Genomic DNA, 17,500 nt, shown 5'->3' on the forward strand with positions numbered 1-17,500 from the left:
TGTGTAGCCCGGTGACAATTTTTGTAGACAGATTTTTAAATGTAAATTTACAAGCTTCCCTGGAAGAAAGCAGGTGCTGTGAAGCAGATGTTGCGACAGTGTGCAAGAGCTTCACCCAGTTGACAGAGGAAAAGCCCAGAACCCTCCAAGAGGTCCGGCGGGCCCGCGGAGTCTAAAGGCAGGTGGGAGGTGGACCTCACACTGACCACTGCACGCTCAACCACCCACAACAGAAACCGCTCATCATCTTCAACCTGTCAAGGGAAATTGTTCCTGTGTTCGCAGCTGAAAAGCAAACCAAGCCCACGTCTTTGTAGTTCCTTTTCAGAATAAAGCATTGGACACTTGGGTCACATTTCTCATTTTCTTATTCTGCAAAATAAAAACAGAGAGTGAGAAATTAAAAGAACACCTAGGTGACTTTGTTTGCCTAATGTAACCACATCTGATGACATCCGCAGCTAGCCAGGGAATACACGGTGAGTGTCACCCTAAAGATGGGAGGGGAATGAAGAGGGGGCATTCATTCTGACTGGTGGTGCTGGCAAGGGGTACTAGAGACAATCCATGTAAGTGGAACGTGAAAGCAGGACTTAACCACAGCAGTTGAGAGATGGACATTCAAGTTGAGAAAATTGGGTGTGTATAGGCAATGGAGAAGGTGGCAGCAAGACACCCCACAGGGAAAGGATATAGTCTGATATTTCCATGTCTGCCTCCCTCGCTGAGACGGAAGGTGCTTGAAGACACAGGTTTGGTCTTGTGTTTCCAAAAGCAGACCCATTCCCCACTTCCTCAAGTCTGCACCCTTTCACAAATGTCCCCAGATCTTAGAGGACCCTGTGAACCAAAGGAAGGAATTTAGACATGTGTCCTGAGGCAATGGTCTTGGAATTTTCAGACCTGTATTTGCATTTTGGAAAGACTCTCTGGCCTGCTGCATAGCAAAGGAATTGGAGTCAGGCAAGAATGTATGGAGGAAAACAGTGAGACGGTTGCAGTGATCTAGGATCATTGTAAAATCCTATCTCAGCACCTCCTGAATTTTTCTTCCAAACACAAACTGATTTGACCCTCTCCATCACACTTCAGTAGCTTTCCTTTAGATACTGAACAAGGTTTAAAGTCTCAAGCATAGAATTCAAGGCCCCTCGTAATGTAAACCCACTCTACCTGTTCTACCATTTCTTCCTTCACATACTCTAGTCTCAGTCAGTAGAGACTAATCCCCGATACCCCAAAAGCATGTGTCCCTTTTTTATTAAGGTATTTACCCTCTTAGAAGTTTGCTCTTGCTCTTACTGAGGTGCTCACTTCTTCCTCCCGGCTTCTTCCTCCCACACAGCACAGTGAAGTGTTTTGAGGGCCAGATGGTGACTTACTCATGCATGCTCCTCCACCCCCTTTATCCTAGCACTTTGCACATTACAGACACTTGGCAAATATTTGTTGAGCAGAATTGAACTGTAATAGCAGTACTTGTAGTTGGATTCATTTCATATTTATTGAGCACCAGGAAACATAAACAAAAAGATGAGTCCATCTAAATACATTAAAATGTAAATCACTGCACAGAGATTATAAGAGATGAAACATACAGAATATAAATGACAAAGGGGTAGTTTCCTTAAAAAATCAAGAGTTCCCCAAATCATTCACACTGATAATCTAAAAAAAAGAAAAGAAAAAAGAAAAAAAATGGACAAAGGAAGTAAGTACACCCATTCCATTTTTCATTTGACAGTTGTAAGGATGAAAGGGTTTTCAGGTACCCATTTGGGGGGCACATGGGTGGCGTAGTCTGTTAAGAGTCAGACTCTTGGTTTTGGCTCAGAGTCTCAAGATCCAGCCCTGTGCTGGGCTCCGCACTCCTTCAGCGTGGAGTCTGCTTTAAGTTTCTCTCCTGCTCTCCCTCTGCCCCTCCCTCTCTGTCTGTCTCTCTCTCAAATAAACAAATAAATAAATAGATCTTTAAAAAAAATATTGTACCAGTAGGACTGAAGGTGCAAGGAAAAAACACTCACAGGCTTTGTTCACTGGAGTAGAAACCAGTGTGTTCCTTCAGGGAGGGTGGCTTGTCAATACCCACAATATTTAAAATGCAAGAGCCTTTAACCTAGAAATTCTATTCTTAGCAATGTATTATAGAGATGAAAACAGAACAGGCAAAGAACCATACACAATAATGCATGTTGCAACCTTGTCTCTAACAGTGAACCCATCAGCAGGAGGCTGGTTCAGTGACAATATAACTACATAAGGGAAACTGCAGTCATTGAAAGAAATGGTGGAGAATCATTCCCAATTGTATCAATAACAGAAAAAAGCAAGGTACCTCCGGCTTATACAATAGGTTGTTCCTTTTGTGTAAAACAAACATACGGATATCCTTTATAAGCATAAGAACCTTGAAAACTTGACATGGGCTGCTTCTGGGCGGATTTATCTTCTTTTGCATTATTTGGACCTTTGAACATTGTGTACCCTTTTGTGGTGTTTGAGCATGTTTTTCAATGTGTTCAATTTTAAAAGCCACCCCTCATCCCCCACACATACACATTTGTTGATCAATTACACACACTAGATGCTTACCTGGTATTAGGGATATAACCATGCATGATACAGCTTATATCCAAAGGGAGCTTTCAAGTAGGTAATGATCCTCAAAAGGATTACTTCTACATACTACCTCACAGCATGCCACTCTCTCCCATGGCATGGAGAATCTGCAATGAGACACTTTCTCTGAATGTGGGTGAACACAGTAAAATATTTGATAGTTGATATCAAAGGCTTGTCTGAAAATTTTCTTACTGCACCAATACACATCCTGATACAAATGATTTATCAGGTTAATTAGCTTCACTTTTCCTGTAGTGTCTTGGAAAGAGAATGACAATACTGGCAAATGTGACAGTGGGGATGGGATTCTGCCCCTCCAAAGTGGTACAGCAAAGTCTTACATAATCTGGGTATAAGATGAGTATGCTGAAGTTATCAGGGTATGGTGTAAAGAGGCAAACAAGGAATTGGGGAGTTAGTGAAGACAAATTTAGAACTGAACATCCTTGTCTAAGTGAAGCCATATTATGATTACACACATTAATGATTTGCTGGTCAAAAGTCCCCAATTAGTTTGTCACCAAGAGTACTTCAGAGAAAACACACTTACAGAAACCATTCATCAAAGAGCTATGCCATTACTACAAAGCTACAATAATCAAGACAGTGTGACTTAAGACAGACATATAGATCAATGGAATAGAATTCAAAATCCAGAAATAAACTCTGACATATATAATCGATTTGCAGTAGGAGTGTCAAGACAATCCAATAGGAGAAAGCACAGCCTTTTCAACCAAAGGTGCTAGGACCTGGACAGCCACATGCAAAAAAAAAAAAGAAGAAGAAAAAGAAGAAGTTGGATTCCTACCTCATACCACATACAAAAATTAACTCAATGGATCAAAGACCTAAATATAAGAACTAAAACTACAAAACTCTTAGAAGATAGATTAAGTCTTTTTGACTTGGAATTAAGCAATGCTTTCTTAGAAAGGTCACCGAAAGTAACAAAAGAAAAAAAAATTGGACTTCATCAAAATGGAAAACTTTTGTGTTTCAAAGGATAACATAAAGTGAAAATACAACCCACAGAAGGGAAGAAAACATCTGTATACCTCTATCTGAACAGGGACTTGTATTTAATATATATAAAGAACTCTCACAATTAAGTAATAAAGATACATTACTCAACTTAAAAATAGGCAAAGGATCTAAATGAACACTTCTCCAAGGAAGAAGACAGATGACTGGTCAATAAGCACATAAAAAGATGCTCAACATCAGTAGCCTTCGGGAAAACGCAAATCATAATCACACTGAGACACCAGCTCACACCCATTTGGATGACTGTAATCAAAGGCAGATAATAAGTGTCAATGAGAATGTGAAAAAATTGGAACTCTTATACATGGTAAAATGGTGCTGCCACTTCGGAAAATAGTTTCTCAGTGCTCTCAAAGTTTAAACATAGTTACCATATGACCAAGCAATTCAACTCCTAGGGATATATTCAAAAAGAAATGAATAACCACACAAACACTTGTACACAAATATTCAAGAAACAGCATGACTCATAATAGCTTCCAAGTGGAAACAACCAAAATGCCCATCTACTGATGAATGGATACAAAAAATATGGTAGATCCATACAATGGAATGCCATTCAGCAACAAAAAACAATGAAGGGCTGACACACTTAACATGAATGGGTCTTGAAAACATTAGACCAAGTAAAAGAAGCCAGTCACAAAAGACCACATACTATATGATTCCATTCCTATAAATGACCAGAATAGCCCATTCTAGAGACAGAAAATAGTTGCCTAAGTGTTGGAGAGCTGAAGAGAAAGGGAGGTGTTAAGAAGAAATGAATGTGTGCTTACGGTTTCTTTCTGGAGTGAAGGGTTCTAGAATCAATTGTGGTGGTGGTCGCACAACTTTGTCAATATACTAAAAATCACTGTACTGTACACTTTAAGTGGATGATTTATATGGTATCTGAATTGTATCTCAATAAACTTCCTATTTAAAAAAAAAAAAAAAAGGGCTAGGCCAAGACAAATAGCTCCTGGATAAATGTTGATATTGGTAGGTACATTTAAAGAGGTGACAGTAAAATTCCAAACCCTTGAACAGCACGCTTAAAATACTGAAATACTTGTCACACAAGTATTAGTTTCTTGACAGGTCCTATTTTAATCCATCATTTTTAGAGCAATCAATACAAATCAAGGCGTTTCTCAAACAATCCAACTTTTATTCAAATAGAATCACATTTAACAATCAGGGTCATATGGCTTAAAAACATCTGACCTGGGTTTTGGACTATACCAATGAGATGGATAGTTTGTGGTCAGCAGCCTTTAAAATAACACTCTTGATCCAGCACCAGATAAAGGGAAGGGACACAAGCTATTTGTTTTCATTGATTTTTTTAGTATGCATTAAATTTTATTAAATAATAGGTTCTAAAACTGGCCTGTAAATGAAATAAACTGGATTTAAAAACATGGTAGATATGAGAGCTGCCACACAACCTAACCCAATCACCATACTGAATATTTGTGTGTTTACAGCACAAATGAAGTGGAGCTCTAGTCTCATTCCAGTGTGTTCACTTTTCCTTGCCCACCTCTTCCTGCGAATAAAAATCCCCCTTCTAAGAAAATCTTTTTTTCTCCCATTACTGTGCTTCAAGAGTATAGGCCTTCAGGTAATCCAGTATGTATGGATTTTAGTCACAGAACCTTTTAACTAAAGCCTTTCCCTAAACAAGGAAAAAAAAAGAAAAAGAAAAAAGAAAAAGGCCATTTGTTCGACAATCCTCCCAGACCGCTTCTTCCCTGCCCAGTTAATGTACTACTCTGATTTAAACAAAGACAAGGGAGTGAAAGGAGCATGGAGGTCTTCCTTTGCTGAGCCTGAGACCCACTGCTCATCCACCGTGAACTTACCTTCCCAGTCTCTGTTCTGCCACTCCACCAACCACCTTAAACTCTAGGTGAAACAGCCTATAGACCACTCTCCAAAGCTAGCTTGAGCTTTCTTTCCACCATGCTGTTGCTCGTGTCATTTCCCATCCTTGGAAACCACCTTCCTTTCACTGCCAGTAAGTGTTTACTTGTTACCTTTGCTTGTTAGCCAGCTGAAAAGCTCCACTCCTCCCATCACCTTTCCTAATGCTCCCTTACCTTTGGCGAGTCATGTGAACTCAGTGGCATGGCACAGTCAGCACTGGCAGACTATCTCACGGCACTGAGGGCAAACACAAAGGACGCAAGGCTAAATTAACTCTATCTGCCCTTGTAGAATTTAAGATCTGTCTGGGTAAGGCCTAAAAGGGGCTAAAAGATTATGGTAATCTTTGTTGAAAGTATTCATCTGCTTCTAAATTAAATAAACAATTTTAATGCAAACAGTCAGTAAGGCATCTTTCCCATTGCCCCCAGGATCTCATCTCTTTCTGCTGCTGTAGGCATAGATGGTGTCACTCCATTCTGTCTTCTCTGGACCATGACAGAATTCTGCAAGTAAGTATAAAAAGAAGAAATCCAAATCAGTCATATATCAAATGCTACTCATTTGCCAGTTATTGGCCACTACTTCCTCAAAGAGGAAATTCTAAAAACCAAGTGTAAAGAGGAACCAAAAAAACTAATTCTAGGACTTCAGATTATGTTTTCAAACTAATTAAATAGAAGTGATCGTTCCAACTACATTGACGGTAATTGGGATGGGAATATATATTATTCAAGTACAAGAGCACAAGAGTCCAGTCTATCAAGAGGATCTACTAAATAATTGCCACATGAAAGCAATAGTTAATTTAGAAGATCTGGAAAGGAAGTAGCTGGATCTAGTGCTCAGAGATACAGAAATCACACACCAATGTCTCAAGAAAAATGGGACCATTTTAACAACCATGAGAGGTGGTGGGAAAGGAGAAGGTAGAAATGGAAGCATACAATGCATTATGACAAAGCAAGCTCTCCATTCAGTTCATCCCCAGAACTAAAATTAAAACAAGGTTATTGTGTTAGGGCTGCAGCTCTTAAACTCTCATAGGAAGACCCCACAGGAGACCTGCATTCTTCCAGCCTGGAGGAGGAGGAGGAGGCAGCCACTAAAAGCTCGCAAGGATCCTTCAGGAAACACTGAGGAGAGTGAAAAACTTAAGTTTCCCCAGGCATCACCAAGAAGGAACTGTGGGTATGCACTGATTTTGGGCTTCAGTTTCAAGCCTAAGAGAAGAGTTTTAACACAAAGCTAACCAAGCTAGTCTTACCCAGAATTTCCGGCAGTTTTTGTACTTCAAGAAGTAAGTGGAGCACCGTTCCCTGTTGTAGTTATTTTCATCCATACATCGGGTAGAAGCATCGGATTCCTTAAATATGTAAGAAAGGCATCATTTAAGAGGGTGGAATGGGATCTTAAAAAAAAAAAAAAAAAAACCAAACTTCTGAAGCCACTTCCCTCCAGAACAGATAATATGAACTCATTCCCTTCTGCTCCTTTTAACGAGCATGTAATGAACAGAAACTGAATTATCTTCCCAACCATCCCAGCACTCATTCTGCTCAGGGCAGACATCTTCCTTTTCATAGTCTGGGTCAGTTTTCTGAATATCTGATCATGGGAACTTGAGCCAGGGTGCAGACTGAGATCATTTATCCCAGTTACCGTTTAACAAAGAAGCGGAGGCAGGGTGCAAGGTGCTGAAAATCACTACTGCACAGTGAGAATCAAAACCCAATCTCCCAACGCAGATTGCAGCTGTCCTGCTTTTCCAAGTTCTCACTTTGACTTGACTGTTTCATGTTAAGCAGGTTTCAAGATCCTAAGTAAATCACTAATAACTGGTCTACATCAAGGCAACGTAAATTAACACCACTCATCTCAATGTATTTTGGGCTATCATTCCCTCCATTATGCAACTACATATACCATTATGCATGCAGTTTTAATACATATCATTAATATCACTTCAAAACCTAAGTGAGCAACACAGGGCTGTGAGTTCAAAGGTAGGAGCTATTTGGGAATTAAAATTAAGCTGTCTAAACTGGAAGTAGATTGGATAACAAACTTCAAAGTGAAAAGTATGATTCTGAGAGGTCATCTAAAGGAAAGCTTTAACTCCAGGGATAGGTAATTTGCTTCACGGATCTAAGAAACACGGTCTATCTAAAGAAACTTAATAAACCTGTTCAAAACAGATCAAATATACAAAACAAAGCTAAAATTCTATGCCAAATATTTAATGAATGTGTGCATTTGAAAAATGCATTTGGTTCAGGGAATGGCACTGGTCTGATGACTGCATTATTCCAGGGTGACAAAGCCACAAGTCAGTATTGCTAGTCATACCAAATAGATGCCACTAAGACTTTATTATTACAACAAAACATTTTGTGTACATGATATCCTTGTGGGAAGCTTTAGGCTTTAAATAGGCAAATTCCATTATAGGCCCTAGTGTTACAGTGGCAAATATATGCTTGCACATTATACAAATGGAAACTTTGAGGGGATGGATCATTGTTACCTAAATTATGAATACCTAAAACTGCTCTGGAGAAAGGAGGATATGCTGGCCAGGAATATTTTTATACAGAAATAACTTTATTCAAGAACTTCAGAAAATGGATGCCCATAAGAACACAAGTCTGTTTTTCCAAGTTAATATTCGTGAAAATTAAAAGCAAATCACCTTACCGACAAGCAAGGGTTTATGTCAGGATCTCTCAGCCTCCGTGCTACCATGGGCATCCTAATACTTTCCTTACTGCAGGGAGATGTTAGAGAAGAGAGTTACAGAGTGAATGACAGAAAATAAATCAATACATCTCATTAGACCCCTGAGTACTTGAAAAATTAATACTGGGATGCTTATCTAGTAAGGAACTTTGTATGCCCTCTCGATTATGACAATAAATATTTGGTTGGGTTTTTCCTTTGCATTGCCATGGTGCCTCAGCACAAGGGCCATATTTAAATTCATCCACTGAAATTTGATTATAATGTCCAGGAAGAAAGTTCAGTTATAGTTCAGTTTTAGTTTATCTTTACTTCTAAAGGTTAAGCTATAAACACATTTAAAAAAAAAACCCTAAGAATACAGCATGCATTCTTTTTCAAAAGAATATTTATTCATTTATGAGAGAGAGAGAGAGAGAGAGCGAGCAAGCCAATATGCACAAGTGTGGGGAGGCAGGAAGTGCAGAGGGAGACAAGCAGACTCTCTGCTGAGTGGGGAGTGTGCTTCCCTTCCAGGCTTAATCCCAGGCCCCTGAGATCATGATCAGAGCTGAAATCAAGAGTCCAATCCCTAACTGACTGAGCCACCGAGGCCTCCCAAATATAGCATACATTCTAATGATTACTTCCTTATTATACATTTGATCATTATACAAAATAAGTGTGGAACAAATAGTACAACCCAACATTAGCAAAAACATTTATTTACTAAACCTAACTGCATACTCTGTAGCCAGCACTAGGGTGGTCAATATACTAAAAAAACAAAGTTATTGCTTAGTTGGCATTTTGAAAAGCTAAGAAAGAAAAACTGAAACTTTACTCCCAGTGGTATCTTCTATTTAACTGATACTTCCCTGGGTTAAAGGAAGTCATAAAATGCTACTGTGGTCCATTAACCTTCCAACTCAAGCCTTACACATGGAGAGCTCTGCAGAAGTCCTCACCAACTAAAGATGATCACAGTTCCCTAAGAGCCACCTAGTGATTCCAAGTCAAGTCACACAGTACTCATATATGTCAACTATGTTCCAGGAAAACTGATCTCTATAATGGAGTTCATCTGAAATTGGTATGCCTATTATCTTTGAAGACATGTCATAGAAAGGAACTAAAAGAAAATTTAAAAAACAATAATCAACAAACTGTTTAATATTTCAAAGTGATTTTTTCATTCCACTATATGGGTATACTATTGATGAGCTACCCACAAACATTTTTAAATGCTCTGCATTAAGTTTAAGGGCCTGAGCTAATATGTACTCTCGAATTCTCTTCTAGCTTAACCATCTTCCACCTAAAAATGGAAGGAGAAACAAGCGGTAACGCAATATGACCTACACAACACCACCGAATAAAAAACTGCATCAGTCAGTATAACCAGACAAAGGACAGAATTTTGGTATGAAATGGTTTCTACTTTTCTTGCCCTAGATGACATGGTCAAAAAATATCAGTCATGGTAAAAGAAATAAGGTACATTCAGGAAAATCAATCAAACCTCGTAAGCTCCTAAAAAGTGGAGGTATTTGTAATCAAGAGTCACCCAGTTCAGAGACCAGGGTGTCCAGGCTAAAAGAGAAAAAAGTTTAGTCATTCCAGTATCCTTTCACTTTTAGGAATCCTCCAAGTAATCCTTATATTTCATGATTTTCCTGAACAATACATGAATATATACCTGGCTAACAAAAGCATCTAGGTAAAAAAAAAGAAATTCAAGTTGCTATTCAATTTTATCTAGAAGTTTCTTCCTCTCCTGAACACAGTTCTTTTGCTCGCTTGACTTCTCACTAAGAGATAACAGTACTAAGTAAATCCACACCCTTCTTTTTTACATCCATCCTATGATGTAAGAACACAGAATTCTACTTAGCTGTTTATTGTTTACTGTTGTCTCAACAATAACGAGACATACACAAAACTCTGTTTGCGTGCCTGATATGAAAATGCACTTTCACTGCATTTTATTATCATTATCAGTCAAGAATTCTTTTAAAATAACATCTAGGTAACATCATATGTACACAAATCAGGTTTGAAGCATTAATTTATTCAGATTTCCTTTCCTTTCCTTTCCGGATTCTACATACGAGTCAATGTTAAGTTTGGATTTCTAAATGTCACCTTCTTTGCCTGAATCCTCACGTATTGACTGGAAATGAAGAGGAAATGCCTGTTGACAAAGAGAAGAAGGGCTAAAGGGAAGATCGAGTGTTCCGCTAGAGAACACTTGCCTGCTTACTTTCTGAAGGCACTCAACAAATATTACAGAGCTCTACATGCAAAGGACAGCCAGAAAGAAAACCAAAGATTTGAGGGAGGGGCCGCAAAAGCACAGCACAGTTGAGGAATAACTCTAACACCTCCTCCAAAAGGCAAATTGCTTTAAAAAGTATGTGTTGATTTTCCATCCAGTTCACATCCCCACAGTTCACATCCCCAGAGGAAGAAAACGTTACTGAACATGTCCATGCTCACATGCTGGTCAGAGCCAAGGCAGGGGTCTGTGGCTCTGATAAAACGCAGATGCAACTAGCAGGAAACTGCAATACGTTATGCGAGAACCTAAAACCCTTACCCCACTGCTGAGCGCAGAAAGGCAGGGTCAGGAAGTCGGCAAAGCACGGCGGGGAGGGGTGGGGAAGTCGAATGAAGAAACTGGAGGTGGGGGTCCGCAGTCTCGCGACCTTCCGCGATGCTGCCTGTCGGTCTAACGGTGGATGACGGGCACAGAACACACCTTGCTTTGACCTTCGATGGAGCCGAGTAGGGCAGGGGGACAGGAAAACGCAGGAAACTGGGAAAGGGGGTGGCAATTACGCCCCAAAGGTTGAGAAGCAGGATAAAGGAGAGCTGGGGTGCCCAGGCAGAGCGAGGGTCACTTTCCTCGTCTCCAGCCGGAATAAACCGGTGTCGTGGAAAGGAGAAGCGACAGGAAAGGGCCTGCGCTGAGGCAATGCCTGGTGGCAGCGGCTTCACGCCGAAAGAAAGGATTCGGGCCCGCGGTGACCCAGGTGCACACTCCTCTCTTCTCGCATCCCCGCAGTCGCCGCGGAAGATGGAGCGTGGGACCACTCACCTCGGACGGCCACCCTGCCAGCGCCCAGGCCGTCTCCAGCTCCAAACACGTCAATGGCTCACGCAGCAGGACCTTAAGTAGCGCGCATCCCAACGTGCTGCCCCCGCTCCCCGGCGGCCGCCGGCCCAATCAACGCGCGCCGCCGCCAGACTGACAGCCCTCCCGGGCCCTGCTGGGCGGGGGCGGGCGGGTCTCGCCCCGCCCCCAGCTGGCGGGAGGAGGGCCGAGGTGGGAGGAGTGGGCGGAGCTGGGCGCCCGGCCACGCCCCTATCCCCCGCCCCGCCGCACCCCCCCACGCCGCGGCCCGCCTCTTAACACTTTGGTTTGATGGGCGGCACCAAAGCCCAATCGGCGAGCCCATCCCTGGCGGCGGCGACGCCTAGTGGCCGGCCCCGGGGCGGAGCCCGCCTGGGGGGCGGGCACAGCGGCGGGCGGGGACCGGGGGCGGGCCGGCGGGAGGCGGGGGCGGTGGCCGAGGAGGCCGGGGGAGGCGGCGGTGGGCGCGACGTCGGCGGCGGCGGCGGCGGCGGCGGCAGCGGCAGCTGCAAGTTGGGCTGCAGGGGCAGCGCATACACTACAATGGCTGCTGGAAAGAGGCGTAAGGAAACAATTTCCAGGCCCGCCGCGTCCAGCCCGAAATATGAGAAAAAAATTATTAGAAATTCCGCGGGCGGTGTAAAGGCGGCGGACGGGCCGGAGGGAGGATGTTAAAGCCCCGCGGTGAGTTCTCCCGGGGTCCGGGGCGGCGGAGAGGCGTTTAGCGGGAGAAATATCAGGGTTATTTAAATTATGGGACTAGCCGAGGGGGCAGAGGAGCAGCAGCGGCGGCAGGAGGAGGAAAAGTTTGTGCTACTCTCAGCCCCTGCTCAGGACCCCAGAGAGAAAAATAATAATAAAAAATAAAATAAAATAATTAAGCGGGGGTGTGGGGACTCCCGAAGTCGCTTCTGACAGGGCAGGGGGCGATGCGGCTGGAGACCCAAAGGTGAGGTCGGTGGGAAAAAAAAAAAACCCTTTATTCAGGGTCTGGAAAGTTTGAAAAGTTTTCCTCCTCCTCCTCCTCCTCCTCCTCTCTGGTGCTGTGAATATTGTGACAGCGGCAGCGGCAGCAGCGAGAGCGGAAGACATTAGAGACCCGAAAAATAAGGGAAAAATTAATATAAATTCAGTTTTGAGAGTAAACTCTCCGCATTTTCCACCAAAACATCCCGGGGGAAGGTCGCTTCCCAAAGGGCCTGGCGGAAACCCGCAGTCGGCAATATTTGGGGGGCACTTTGAGTGACTTGGGGTAACTTTGCCCCTTTTTCAAAAGAGGTTTTTCTTTTTTGGAGAAATGAATTTGTTTTTGCTCTTTCCTCAGGTGGGCGAGTCGGGGTCGGGGTGCGGGGTCTGCGGGGAGGTGTGAGCCCTGGATGTGTGGCTGCGAGGGCGGGGGTAGGGGGAGGGGGTGCTAAATGAAAGCAGGAGATCTGCACAGAGCAGGGACAGCTTGTTGTCAGTATCATAAACAACCAAAATGGAGGGAGAACTCAGGCATATAACCAAATAAAAATTTTTTAAAAATCGCAAAAAATCCCTAAAAATCCGGGATGCTCCCCCTTTTCTCGCTAAAGGTAGAAGTATGAACCGCCTTACCCCTGAAGTCCATTTTGACTTTGCAGGGACCAAGGAGTTAATATTTATTTATTTTTTAAAACTTTCGAAGGGCAAAAGCCTTTTATAACTCAACCGACAATGAGAAAACGTGAAAATCCGATGCAAGAGAAGGAGGGGGAGGGAGGGGGGAGGTGGTAGTGCAGAAACTGCTAAACTTATTGGTAATGTGGATTGATCTGAGATAAGATAAACACTATATTTGCTATTTTATAACTCTCTTTTAATGATCTTTGCGGGGTGGGGTTTTTTTTTTTTTTTGGTGGAAAAAAAAGTGATGCCATTTTCTTAATAGAGTTAATGTGTGTGATTGGAAGAATAAACCTTTCCGGCTTTAGATTGCATTTTCGTCGCATTTATGTTTCAGGTTTTGTTAGTGGCTCCCTCCTTTCTTTAAACTGGGCTCTACAGAGGAGGGGTAGAGAGGTGATGTTGCACAGAGAGACTGGAGTGCAGGACTGGAGCACCTTTTGGGGAGGGGTGGGGCGTTGCTTGGTTTCTCCCTTCCTGACCCGTTTGCTTCACCTGTTCATTCTCTGTAAAGAGTATTAAGCTGAAGTTTTCTGGTTTTACGTATATAAAAGGATGGTGCCTCTTGCATCACATTGAAGTTAATGGGAAAGTGCTGCTGATGTTGGTTCCACGTGGGATATGGGACAGAACAGGGCATTTTAAAGGGACAGCTTCTCTTTTCTTATGATTTTCATCACCTGCACACAATCACTGTCTGAAGACCAAAGGCGGAGGTGCTGGGAGGGTGTGGTGGTGGAAGAGCCATCTCTTTCCATTACTCAAATGCACCCACCTTTAGGAGTGATGGAGGGAAAGGAGAGATAAACAGGCTCAACAGAAGATGGATATTGTGTAGATTAGTTTGTATCCAAGCTGTTCTTTTGTGTAACAAGCCTCCCAGGAACTTTTCATGTTACCTTTCTTTGCTTTGGAAGCTGATTTTGGAAGGATTTGTGGAAAAATGGAAATAGTTTAAGGTGTGTGGTGTAATGGTATAGCATTATTGAACAGTTATGAATTCTGTGCAGTAAGATCAAAGAGCTGTGTATGCCCATAATGTGATTTTACAGCCATTTTATAAAAGCTGTAAAATACCTAATATTCAATTTGGCTTAAGGTACATTGAAGACTTCTGGTTGAAAACTGCAGACAGAGTGGTGGAGGTTCTTTAACACTGTAAGCAGTAGGCATTTCTTTAAGGGGAGAAAAAAGCACATACACCAACAACATGGAAAAGTTTACGCATGCCCATTTTTAAAGCCCATCCTATACATGTGCTGTAACTGTGCTCCTTTGAAATTAAAAGGTTTTAAAATCCTGAGACCTATCAGTTTGCATCTTTTAAGTTGAATTTATTTGTGTTATTTAACAGGAAATGTTTACTGATCATATACTACTGTTGATCTTAATGGTTGACATTTTCACAATATTTTCAAAATTTAAAATATGTTAATTGTTAGCTGAAATCTGTTTGAGATTAAGGTTCATCTCAAATAGAATTGACTTGTGCTCCGTTTTCCACAGGTATATGGAGTTTTGAAATAAATGCCTATTTTCCTTTGTTTTTTTATGAGTTATAGAAATAGATTAAAATTAGAGCTGGGTTTTTGTACATCTTATACAGACTATTTTTTCTTTCTCTACTGTACAGACAGATTATTGTTTTGAAGCCCATTGTATGGTAACATGTGTTCACAACTGAGCTCCTATCTGCACCTTTCTGTAAATACCTCCCGAACAGCATTACATCGGCACAGTGTTTGAGTACATCATCTTGTGGTTTCTGATTTTGGAAGCAATTACACCTTTCTAAGAACTCATTAAAAATTATTCCCATGAACCACTGTTAAATCAAAACTGATTGAAAAGTGATTAAATTATCAATGGGAAAGGGAAACTTCCCCTTCCCCCAAATAATCATCTGTCCAGAGGTTTCAGAATGCCATTATTATTTATACAACCTTTGAAATTTCTCTTACATTTTTATTGTACTTTGGCTGAAGAAAGTTACGTTAATTATAAGTAGTAAGAATTAGGCTCTCTGTTTAAAATAAATGAGACTTTTGGATCTTAATAGTTGCCACTTCGACAGACTGCATAGTAATAAATAAATTCAGTTTCTGTAAAAGTGAAGGAAAAATATTTCTTCCAATTACATTAGACCATTGAGTTATTCAGTTTGTTTGGACACTTCAAGTTATGATTAGTTTATTGTCAACCTAAGTAAAAGTGCTGTCATTGTGATTTTTTCCCTCTCTCACAAAGGGTAGTATAAAAGTTTCTTCGTGTTTGGGTTTTACACAAGTGGCTGCTTATCTGAATTAGAAAATGCATTGAGAGTGCACAAAGTATAAAAACTTTAATTCGTTGGAGAGTCTTATTTAGGTAGAGCATAGCATAATATCTAATTTGAATTGGTTGTATTGGGCTTTTTTAATGTCTCAGATATAATGTCTGTTGAACATACTTTTTCTGAAGCTACCACTGAATTACACCTATTTAAAGAAATAATCCAAGGATATTGTGTACTCAAAATCTTTGTTTCAATTAGAGTTAGAGAAAGCTCCTACTTTGAGATTCTTACTTGAAATTTGTATGCCTTATTCAGCTATTTGGAATTCTATAAGGAGTTTAGCTGTTATGGAAGATAATTCATAGATAAATAATCCAAGGATATTGTATATTCAAAATCTTCATTCCAGTTACAGTTAGCGAAACCTCCTACTTTGAGATTCTTACTTGAAATTTATATGTCTAATTCTGCCTTTTGAAATTCTATAAGGAGTTTAGCTGTTATGGAAGATAATTTATAGATATGGGCTAGTACTGAAAAAATCCCATATCTGTATGTTTATTATAACCAAAATATTTTAATAAACAGATATCTACAGCTAAATAAATTAGTGAATTTGCCTTTATCAATATAATTTAAAAATTTTAAGGGTACTCTTTGTATTTTAATATGCTACAAAGGTGGGATTTTTTTTTCCCTTCATTTTTAACATAATGCTGGTTGTTGCCATACACATTTTGGTTGGTATTCTGGAAATTTTCCTTTCTAAGGATTAAATTGTTGTTTGCTAAATGAAATGTAATGCTCCTGTCTGAGTATTTGAAAAGCCAGATAACTTTAAGCTGTATCTGTAACCATCTTTAAAGTTTTGTTTCAATAATCATTTGCCCCTTGAGTTGTGTAATCAAAATATTGGTTCCTTCTAGGAATGTTTTAATATTTTTTATTTAGAACTCTGTTCTTTGGGAAATTAAGATGTACAAAAAATTACCTGTTACACACACATTTACGTACACACACACACACACACACACACCCCTAGGAAAAAAGTTCTGCTGAAAGTTTACTCAAGCTGCTTGGAATACTCGTTCTTTTTTATGTGTTTCCAAATGCATAAGGAATAAATATAAATTTTTTTTCTTTGTGCTGATAACATCTTAGATTCTTTAGTTATTTGAGTAAGTTAAGAGTTTCAGAAGAAGGAAAAAACAACTGAATGTGTTCAACAAAATCCAAGATAGTGAATATGTTAAAGATAAAAGGGCTATAAATTGTCCCTTGAACCATGTTTTAAATGTTTTAAGGACCTGATAAACACCTTTTCTGAAACATCAGATACTTCGATATGTATCAGCCACTGTGAAAAAACAAAAGTGGACCTTTAATTTCTTTAATTTTTACAGGAATTAATGTAGGCAGCATATTTAACCAATTAGTAAATGTTTAGGTAGCCTTGTGAAAGTATTTACAAATAAGTTAAATATGAGGGCAGGGTATGTCAGATTGATAAACTGTAAAGTTAACTATGATTTTAGGATTCATGTATGGGAATTCTTTCCCATTTTATGATAAGATCACTTTGGAGGTAGCTAATTTTTACTTTTTGCATGTATTTCATTGTCTAATTTTTATTGAAATGCCTGAACCTGACATCTACTCTATTACTGCTTTTCATTTATAATAGGACAAGTTTTATATTTCATTAGCAAATTTAATTTTCAAGCTTAATTAAGAGAAATTAAATGAAAAAGTGTAGGTCATAATATTTTATAAAAGTGTTAGTGTATAGTTATTAACATTTGATCTTGTAAGAAATGTACATGTACGAAAGCCTTCTAGAAATTATGACAGAGGCATAAGTTGATTTTTACTTCTAAATAGGTTGGCATGCTGTCCAGTGGTTTGCATTCTACTCAGTTTGTACACCTGTCCCTGCCTCCTCTTTCCAGAGTGGTATTGACAAGGTTAGGGTGCTGGGGAACTACCAAGGGTAGTTTGGTATTTTTATTTTCTTTATGTTTGGTATTTTTGTTTTGTGTATGTATTGTCGTTTGTAGTCCTTAGGGTGTTAAGGCTTTTGCCTTTTTTTTTTTTTTAATGCTTATAAGAAAACAGAAATCCATTTTTATAAAACAAATAAT

The 17,500-nt window shown here is 40.2% G+C and overlaps 2 protein-coding genes across 5 annotated transcripts in view; one reads left to right on the forward strand and one right to left on the reverse strand.

Annotated features, from left to right (window-relative positions):
- Positions 1-4,801: 4,801 nt before the first annotated feature.
- Positions 4,802-11,506, reverse strand: CHCHD7 (coiled-coil-helix-coiled-coil-helix domain containing 7). Of its 2 annotated transcripts, XM_044245566.1 has the most exons (4): positions 11,402-11,506; positions 8,281-8,350; positions 6,851-6,949; positions 4,802-6,089 (listed from the first exon to the last, which is right to left on the reverse strand). In XM_044245566.1, exons 2-4 carry the CDS (start codon positions 8,332-8,334, stop codon positions 5,985-5,987), a joined length of 258 nt encoding a protein of 85 aa, XP_044101501.1. In that variant the 5' UTR covers positions 8,335-8,350; positions 11,402-11,506; the 3' UTR covers positions 4,802-5,984. The 2 variants fall into 2 exon arrangements, with proteins under 2 accessions (XP_044101501.1, XP_044101502.1); XM_044245567.1 differs by lacking the exons at positions 4,802-6,089; positions 11,402-11,506 and having other exon boundaries at positions 6,877-7,024; positions 8,285-8,350.
- A 460-nt stretch (positions 11,507-11,966) lies between these two features.
- Positions 11,967-17,500, forward strand: part of PLAG1 (PLAG1 zinc finger) — a 48,122-nt gene continuing 42,588 nt past the window's right edge. For all 3 annotated transcript variants that reach the window (XM_044245568.1, XM_044245570.1, XM_044245569.1), the window contains exon 1: positions 11,967-12,121. The gene's annotated coding sequence lies outside the window, so the exon portion shown is untranslated. The remainder of the gene's footprint in view (positions 12,122-17,500) is intronic.

Source organism: Neovison vison, chromosome 4, assembly GCF_020171115.1.
Source record: "Neovison vison isolate M4711 chromosome 4, ASM_NN_V1, whole genome shotgun sequence".
Classification (NCBI taxonomy): domain Eukaryota; kingdom Metazoa; phylum Chordata; class Mammalia; order Carnivora; family Mustelidae; genus Neogale; species Neogale vison.